General features: G+C 56.3%; 1 protein-coding gene across 6 annotated transcripts in view; it reads left to right on the forward strand.

Annotated features, from left to right (window-relative positions):
• Window positions 1-6123: 6123 nt before the first annotated feature.
• The window catches only part of LEF1 (lymphoid enhancer binding factor 1), a 62971-nt gene continuing 59960 nt past the window's right edge, over window positions 6124-9134 (forward strand). For 4 of the 6 annotated variants that reach the window (XR_014583277.1, XM_083833429.1, XM_083833428.1 and 1 more), the window contains exons 1-3: window positions 6124-6479; window positions 7437-7500; window positions 8999-9132. Coding sequence is in view for 5 of the 6 variants with exons in the window: in XM_083833429.1 (XP_083689555.1) it covers window positions 6270-6479; window positions 7437-7500; window positions 8999-9132 (408 nt within the window). In the remaining variant the exon portion in view is untranslated. The remainder of the gene's footprint in view (window positions 6480-7436; window positions 7501-8998; window positions 9133-9134) is intronic. The other 2 variants (XM_083833432.1, XM_083833431.1) reach the window with 1 other exon arrangement.

The raw sequence follows: 9134 nt of genomic DNA on the forward strand, positions 1-9134 counted from the left end.
TAGTGGCATGCACACATCAGCTGGTATTAATCTTGGTTATAGCTTGAGGCTAGTGACTGACGGCATGCTGTAAATTCAAATTTGGAAGGAAAAAAAAAAAAAAAAGGTGATCCTCCTGATTAATATATTAAAACTCATTTTAAGTTGGATCAGATTGCAGACATCTGACTTTCACGTCACAGCAAGTGTTTGGGTTGGTTTCCGCTGTTTTGGTTTTTCCAGGCCCGCTTTCTTCTGCTGCGTTACGTTCCTTGTGCCGGGACGGGCTTCCTGCGGTTGGAGGTTTAGGGACTTTTTAAGCCGGAGGTTGTATCCAAACGGTCGTGTTTCGTAGCCAAAATGAATTTGCCTAATCCTTTTCAGAATCCATTTATAATTCAGGCCTCCATAACATCCTATGGCAAGGAGCTTCATAATTTAATTACACATTGCATGAAAAGGTAGTGAAATTAGTAAAAGTTATTACGGTCTCTTAGCCAAGGAGAGCATTATTAGCTGGAGTCCCTTGTTTTGTTGAGAAGCCTTGCTGGGTGGGAAGGAAAGGCTGCTCCTGCTGCTGGTGGTTTACCCAGACATGCAAGTTACTCTTGCTTTCGGCCGGGAGCATGGAGGAGAGGAGGCAAAGCAAAGGCATGAGAGAAAGCAGGGCTTTCTGCTGGGATATGAGCAGCCGGGGACAGCGGACTGATCAACCACGGACCCTGGCCTGCCTGGCTTCCCACCTCCGCAGGCCGCCTGGCCTGCCTCAGCAGGGCCTCACCCCTCACACAGGGCTTATCCCTAGCAGGGCCAGCACCCGCGGCTCTGGCTGGACTCAAGAGATATTGCAAGTGGCTTTTGCCCACATCCATCCCTTTGTTCCGCCGAGCCTTTGGTACAGTTTCGGAAATATTTGACTGAAACTGCCCAGGCCACGGAGGCAGCAGCCTGCAGGAGCTGGATGTGGCCCTCTGCGCTCCCGTCCCCCTGGAGGTGCACGTCCTTGGACTGCTACCAGAGCCTGAACCATGGGGCTACGGTGCTGAGATAAGAAGGCTCTTGACAGCACCACAGGCTCCTGAAAACTCCTCTCTGGCTACACCACAGGCTCCTGCAAACTCCTCGCTGCGTTTTTCTGTCACTCGCCTAGCAAACGCTGAAGGGCCGACTGCCCTTCACCCACTGCCGTTCAGCACCTCAGCCAGGCAAACCGACCTCTGCTGCTTCTCTGGGCGGCGAGAGCCGACGCTCGACAACAAATCCCAGCTCCAAGCAGCTTCCCCAGCACGCAGGGAAACTCGCCGCCTCACTGCCAGCTCCCGACACTTCCCACGGGGGAGCGTTTCCCTGGTCCTCTCCTTCTCCATCCAGCTGCGTGTGCACGGAGGACATGGTCAGGCAGAGGTCAGGGCGTTGGAAAAAGAAAAAAAAAAAAAATCAAACAGGAGTCACGCACACGGGGAGCACATTCACCACATTGCTGAACTGTCTCACCAGCCCGGGAGCAGCCTCCCACACGCCCGCACCGCCGGTGCACAGCTGCCGCTGGAGAGCTGCCCGCAGATCCGCCGCCCTCCCACCTCTCTCAAGGGACCTTCTCTGGAGCCACCAGGCGTCTGCTGGCCACGGGTGGCTGGGCACGCAGGAATCCTGTTGCCTAAAAGTGAGGCAGGGTCCACAAGGTGCTCCGAGTGTGCCTTGGGAGTGCAGGTCAGTGTTTCCAATGCCAGGAAAAAAAAAAAAAAGGAAAAAAAAAAACCACGCTGGTGCGGTGAGCTCTGTGTCTTAATTCTGTGTTTGGCAGGATACGTAAATTGGGTTAGGTTGAGTTCCAAAGTAGGCCTAGCTACAGCCAGGCTGAGGGCTTTTGCAGAAGGATGACTTCTCCACAAAGCGCCCTGCATACTTCTGGGACTATAAATACTAATTATGCGCCGTACCAGCGAGCACCGGTAGGAAGAAACCTTTTCAGCCCCAGGCTCCCAAGAATGTGTGCACAAAACCACCAGCAAAAGCCCTTCCGTGCCTTTTCCCTGCTGCATGCAAGAAGCCACAGCGTGAGGTGTTCACCGACGTTTCTGGTCAGGGCCCCAGGAGCTGGAGGTGCCGACCTCACTGGAGGGGTCTCTAGGTGTCACCCCCCGGCTATGGTATCCTGCCTCTCCAGGATGGGGAAAATCACCGCATATGGGCCACGTATAGCATTTATTTATTTGGGAGCAGAATTTCCTCCTCTGAGGAAGGAGGACATGTTGACGTAAGTGGGCAAAAGTGCTACTCTGCAATTAAAAGGCTTTCCTTCGGCTGGGATGCCTCCTAAGAGAGATGCTGCGTCCCGCACAACTCCTAAAGTTTGGGTTTTCGAAGGCCCCCTTGGGGACGCGGTACCGCGCTCCCTTTGAACATCCGCTCAGTCCTTTTAAAAACCCTGGCCTCAAAATCCCAGCTGGGGGGCAGCGAGCTGCTGTGCTCTTCCCAGGTCTCACCTTCCCTCCACCACTCGGCGCGCGTTGGGCGCTCGGCGCTGTGCCTCCCAGCCCTGCCTTCCCTTTCATCCGCACGCTGCGGATTATCCCATCTGATGAATCATCGGAAACAATCCTGCGGTGGCACGGCGCGATGCAAGGGTTACTTGGCAAGCTGTTTCGTGTCACCGTTTCTGGGAAGAAACCGTGCCGTTTCCCCCTCTCTTTCGCGATGCGCCGTGGAAGAAAGCAGCCCCTGAACTGTTAACCGTTTAATCTCAAAATAAGATAACCTGAGGTATTCACGAGAGCTGAGCCACCACTGCCTTCGTCTAAACAAAAGTTCTTACAGCAGAAAGCACGCCGCTGGGATTTGCCCATTCAAATCTCATAAAGCCCGTGTTGCCGCGCGGGCTAAGAAAACCTGGCTCTTTAAACGAGGTAATTCTGGGCTAAGAACATTAATGGCATCCCAGAACTGGAAAGCTGGATGTGTAAATTAAAAAGCAAAAAATCACATACACACTCTTAACATCCTAATACCTATTACACGCGATCTCTTTCAAAGTAGCTTTCGGTGAGAAGCGCGGTTATTCTTTGCTATAGCTGCTAGAAACGCAGCCGGGATGCCCTTTGTTACAATTTTGAAGTCGCATCCGCATTTCTGAAAGAGTCGGGATCACCGAGTTTCGGCACGGATTAATCCCGTATTGTCTCTTCCTCTCCCCAAAGCACAGATCTGTGGCAAGTACAGCACCGTTCCCCCCGCTCGGCAGCAGCATCCCCGTGCTTCGCCTCCCCAAACCCGGACCCAAAGGCGAAGCTGCCAGCTTTGGGGTCAGCCCAGTAGTACCCACATCTGGTGGGGAAATAAACCCGGGGGGGGGGGGGGGGGGGAAGGACATGACGGGGGGTGGTGTTTCCCTGGAAAACCTCCCTCCAAACTCCCCCACCGCCCTGAGGAACACGGGGGGGGCTTTCCTGCCTCTCCTTGCCCCGCCGGGGAGGGCACGGAGGGGGCGCAGCCCCCCCGGGGGGCTCTGCCCCGGCCGGGCCGGCCGCAGGGACGCGCCGTCGGGCGGCAGCTGCAGGCGGAGCCGCTCGGCTCCACAGCCCGGCGCTTTGAAACAAAAGGCTTTTTTTTTGTGTGTCCTTTAAGAGAAGAACTCCAAACGCACATTTGCAGAAATATATGTTTTGTTTTGCTTTTTTTTTTTCCCGGAGAAAACGAGCTCCATCCCCCCGCTCCCTCCCCACCATGTGCGCAGCGCTCCCCCCCCCCCCCCCCATTTTCTCCCCCGCGTCTCCGGGCTGGATTTTCTTTTTTATTATCATTCCTTTAATTATTATTATGACTTTTTTTTTTTTTTCTCCCCCCCCCCCCCCTTATTTCCACGCACGTTTCGGCTCCGGCTCCCCAAACTCTTTGATCTCCCCTTGCCGTCTCCTTACCCGGAAGAAAACCCTCGCCCGGCTCAGCTGGGAGCTCGGCGCACACGTGGGCGCCCTGGCGCGCCTCCATGCTCCTGCCAAATTTAGTCGCACAAAGGGCCCGGGGGGGGGGGGGGGGGGTCGGGGGGGGGGGGGGGGGGATGAAAGGGGCCGCCGGCGGGACATCAAAGGCTCCGCCGTCCCGCCCCGCTCCCGCCCTCCCCTATATACCGGGCGCCGGCGGCTTCGCACGCAAAGGGTGTCCCCCCCCTCCTCTCCTGGCCGGGCTTGGGGCACCCGGGGGGGGGATTTGGGATTTGGGGAGCCTGTGCGCCCCCCCGCTAGGCGGGCCCTGACCCCGCTCCGGGGGTCGTCCTGCGGGGTTGGCATCGGGGGTCCCGTCCCCGTCGGTCGCGTCCCCCGCCCTCCCCTCCCCGCCCCCCCCCCACCCCTTCCCATCCCCGACCCGAGGGGTGGGGGCTGAATTAAAAAAAATTAAAAAAAAATAAAGAAAAAAGAACAACAACAACAAAATCACCCAACATCACTACACCGGCGAAAAGAACCAAAACGAGCTAAAACGTTACCACGCCCGAAACGGGGAGAAGAATAACGATTTAAAAAATAAAAAACCCCAAAGAAGCCACCCCCCGCCCCAAAAGATGCCCGGAGTGCACCGAGAGCGGGCGGCCAGCCCCCCCCCGCCCCCCCCCCCCCCCCCCGGCAGCCGCCAGCTCTGCGTCGTCTCCAGTGAAATCTGGGCGTCGGAGCTGAGGTTTCCTGAGTTTATCCTCTTGACATAAATCTTGCCGGTCTCCACCCCCGCCGCCCCCTTCTCCTCCTGCGGAGCCCGGCCACCGAAACCTGCTCCGGGACCGGCCCCAGAGCCCGGGACGGGGGTGCCGGGACGGGGGGGGGTCCGGGGGGGGCCGCCCGGCTCCGGTACAAAACGCAGCATCCCCGAGGTGCCGCTTGCTCCCCGCTTGTCGCCTCTCCTCGGCCCTTTTCGGGGTTTCCAGTTCCCCCTTTTCCCTTTCTCCGTTATTTATTTTTGGTTTGTCCGGCTGGACGAGTCGCGGCACCCCCCCCGTTCCCCGTTCCCCCCCCCCCCAAGGTTTCCCACTACCTGCTCCCCGTCCCGGGGGGTTGCGGCTCCCTGGTCCGCAGCCGGTTTTTAACCACTCGCCCGTGGGAAACACGGGGTTTTGCACCAAAAACCCGCGGGCAGGGACATTTCGGAGTGTCCCCACGGGGGGGGCCAAACGGGACGGCCACCCCCGGGGTCCCCGCGCCCCTGCTGGGACGATTTGGTGGGAGGCGTGCGGGGGGCGAACCGGACCGCCCCGACGCCGAAACCACGGGAAGTGGTTTGCAGCGAAACGCGCGGATTTGCTCGCTGATATTTTCTTAAATTTTGATAGATAGGTGGATAGATTTTTAATTATTAGGTTTTTTTTTTTGTTGTTTTTTTTTTTTTTTTAACGCGTCCGTACCCGGCGCCACCGGGGAGCTAACGGGGCAGCGCGACTTCCGAAGGGACGGGACGGGGAGGAGGGGGGGGGGGGGGGGGGCACACGGGGACACCCACCCACGGCTCCCCAAAACGCCGGCCCCCCCCTCGCCCCCCCCCGGTCCCGGTGCGGCTCCCCCCCGGCGGCTCCTTTCATCCCCGCCCCGACGGCGGAGGCAGCGAGGGAGGGCGGCGGGGAGGGGGGGGGGGGGGCGGCCGCTTTTTTCCCTTTCCCCCCCCTTTTTCCCCTCCCTTTCTCCCCCCCCCCCGGGGCTGTTTCTCCCCCCCTCCCGGGCCGAGCCGAGCCGTGCCGAGCCGGGAGCCGCTGGCGAGGCGGCGGACAAAGACCTGGGGGGTGCAGCGTTGTGCCCCCGCCTCGCCTTTTGTCACCCCCCCCCCCCCCGTTTTGTCCCGTCCCCCCCCCCCCCCCCCCCCCAGCCATTTTAACCCGGGCCCGCCCGGGTGGCTGCGAACTTCGGGCGGGGGCACGGCTCGGGCCGGCTCCGCTCCCCTCCGCGACCCCTCAGAGGGAGCCGGGGGCTCGGGGGGGGCGGGGGGGAGGTCGTGAGGGGGACCCCAAAGGGGTTTTTGGCCTTATTAAAGCCAGCAAAACCGGGGCGAGAGCCCCCCCCCGGGGTCGGGACCGGGAGGGAGCGGGGCTCGCTCGGCCCCGAGGGGGCGGGCGGGGGGGCTCCGGCTGGCGAGAGCCGCCACCCCGAGGGCTTGACGGGGCTTTTTTTTTTTTTTTTTTTCCTTCTTCCCTCCTCCTCCTCCTCCTCCTCCTCCACCTCCTCCTCCTCCTTCTCCTCCTCCCCCCGCTGCTCCTCCCGCTCCCCTTCCCGCGGCGGGCCGGCGGCCGCAGCAGACGCCGCGCTGCCGGGAGGATGCCGCAGCTGCCGGGGGCCGGGGGCGGCGGGGGGGACCCGGAGCTGTGCGCCACCGACGAGATGATCCCCTTCAAGGACGAGGGGGACCCCCAGAAGGAGAAGATCTTCGCCGAGATCAGCCACCCCGAGGAGGAGGGCGACCTGGCCGACATCAAGTCCTCGCTGGTCAACGAGTCCGAGATCGCCCCCGGCGCCAACGGGCACGAGGTGCGGGGAAGAGGGAGGCAGGGAGGGACGGAGCTGCCCCCTTTTTTCCCCTCTTTCCCCCCCCCCCCAAAAAAAAAACAAAAACCAGCCCCGGCCCCTCACCGCCGCTCCCGTTCCCGCCCGGGGCGAGGAGGTCCCCCCCAAACCCCCCGACGGCACCTGGGGGCACCCCGAAACGAGCCCGGCAGCACCGGCGGGGGCAGCCGCAAACTCTCCGAGGGATTTGCCCAAAAACTGCTTGGGAAGAAATTCCCGACGCTAAAACAACGTGGGGCGAGCCGGGGACCCGTTTGTGGTTGTTGGTTTTTTTTTTTTTTCCATTTCTTTTTTCTTTTCATTCCTTCTTCTTTCATTCCTTCTTTCTTCATTCCTTCTTCTTTCATTCCTTCTTCTTTCATTCCTTCTTCTTTCATTCCTTCTTCTTTCATTCCTTCTTCTTTCATTCCTTCTTTTTCCTTCTTTTTCCTTCTTTTGTATTCCTTCTTTTTCATTTCTTCTTTCATTTCTTCTATTAATTTCTTCTATTAATTTCTTCTATTAATTTCTTCTTTTTTTCTTCTTTTTTAATTTCTTTTCTTCCTTCCTTTTTTTTTTTCCTAAAGACCTGGCAACCCGATTCTCACTATTATTTTTGGTAACTCTGTGTAGCGAGGGGGTTTCGCCCGCCAAAGCTCGGTGTGTTTTCCAGAAATAAGCCCCTTTCGTTAAACGCAGGGCGCTTTGGCTCTGTGGCTTCGCAAAGCCACACAGTTGTCGTAAAACAATCGCTTATACAAACGATCCTGGTGCAGTTGCCTTCCAAAGGGCTTACGAGGAAAAGCAAAGATGCTTATCTCTTGCCGTAACTTTCTTCTGTCCCCAAGAAGATGTAAGCCCCGTGGCCGATACGTGAGCATCCACACAATGACTTTTCTTCTTTTCCTTCTTCCTCTCCGGCGGTGGATTCCCCGTGGTCAGGTTTCCAGGCAAACTCAGGCGCAGGATTCCTACCATGACAAAGGCAGAGAGCACCCCGAGGAAGGTGAGAACCGCACGGTCCCGTCTTGCAATATTGTCCCGAGCCCCCACGGGCTGGAATTTGGTTTCTCTGGGGAGGTGTAAATTTAGTATCTTTTGGGGAAGGGGGATGCCAGGGCGCTTTCAAAGCACGTTTGGAAAGGAGATGGATGTACAGCACGTTTATCTCAAGTGACCAAATGGTATTGCAGTTGTCTAGAAACTGATAAGTAGGCCAAATGGATCCTCGCTGAAGAAATAACTATTTTTAGGATATCAGCTTAAACGCATCTATCTCCCCACTCAGACGGTGCAGCTGAGTTGTATTCAGAAACTGTGTGCTTTTTTCCCCTTAGCCAAAGTCTGTCCCTTAAAGCACCTCTTCAAATCTGAACATGAACAGACCTCTTGCCTTTTCTAATGTACCAGCCGGTTAATTTGGGTTGAGGAGGACAGAGGAAATAACAAAGTTTGTCAAATATCGCTTAGGAAGCTGGACATGTGTACAAAGAATGAGTGTTGTGAAGGACGGAAGGCTGTGTTTAAAGTGAAATGCTTATGATCGTGAGCTAAGCCAGATCATAAATGCCATGTAGAGACAGGCACCGTTCAGCCCTGGTGCTTCCCGGGACTCTGCGGTGATCTGTCACAAAACTGGTCGTTAAACAGCCTACAAGCAATAATGCCCATGCTGCTGGCATTTTGGCAGTTAGGGGGAGGAGATCAGCTCTGCACAGTTTTCCCTTCCGCCTTGCATCCTCCTAAAAGCTCACCTGCAAGTGGTGCCACTGCCAACGACTGTCAGGTGGGAGACCTGTTCGCCCCCTCCGGTGCCCATCCCTTTGCAGGGCCCAGGGCCAAGTTCTTTATTTTCATACAAAATCACCTTCCTCACTTGGCTTTCCCCTCAACTATGGTTCCATGCCTGTTACACAGCTTCCCCCCCGCTCTCCCCCAAAAAATAATTCACGAGGGTCTCCTTAGAAGCCAGCCCCTGCCCTTGAATTGTTCCCGGTTAGCATGGCCAGCATGAATTGTTCGCTGCACACAGCGTCTCAGCAAGAGAAGGAAACAATTATATCTAGTTATCACTGCCCCGTTCCTCCCTTTCCTAACAATGATGTTGAAAACCCATACTGACAATACTTCTGAATCCACAAATCCTAGAGGGATGTGTAAAATGGGGGAAAACTGCTACTTGAGAAATGTCATGTCCCTGCTGATGTTTCTGCCTATTTGAATGGGGGCTTGGCAAAATAAATGGATTACTCTGAGGGTTTGTCATACAGTAAGTGTAAATTCCTCGCTGAATGCACGTAGTCCTTGAAGAATTAACTCTTCTTCAAAAAAAAAATGTTATTGTGAATTGCTGCAGACTACTTTCTGCTCGAAGTAATTGCTGTAAGCAAGGAAACGTTTGCATGCAGAACATTTCTGTGAATGCACAGTACCTGTTTAAGTGCTCTAACTTACAAGAAATGCATGTGTGGGGAATAATGTAATCATTGTTTCCTCTTCCATAGGAAAACATCCAGACAGTGGCTTATACAGCAAGGGACCATCCTACTCCGGTTATTCTGGGTATATCATGATGCCAAATATGAATAACGACCCGTACATGCCTAATGGATCTCTGTCGCCACCCATCCCCAGAACAGT

This window comes from Anser anser (assembly GCF_964211835.1).
Source record: "Anser anser genome assembly, chromosome: 4".
In the NCBI taxonomy this organism is placed as follows: Eukaryota; Metazoa; Chordata; class Aves; order Anseriformes; family Anatidae; genus Anser; species Anser anser.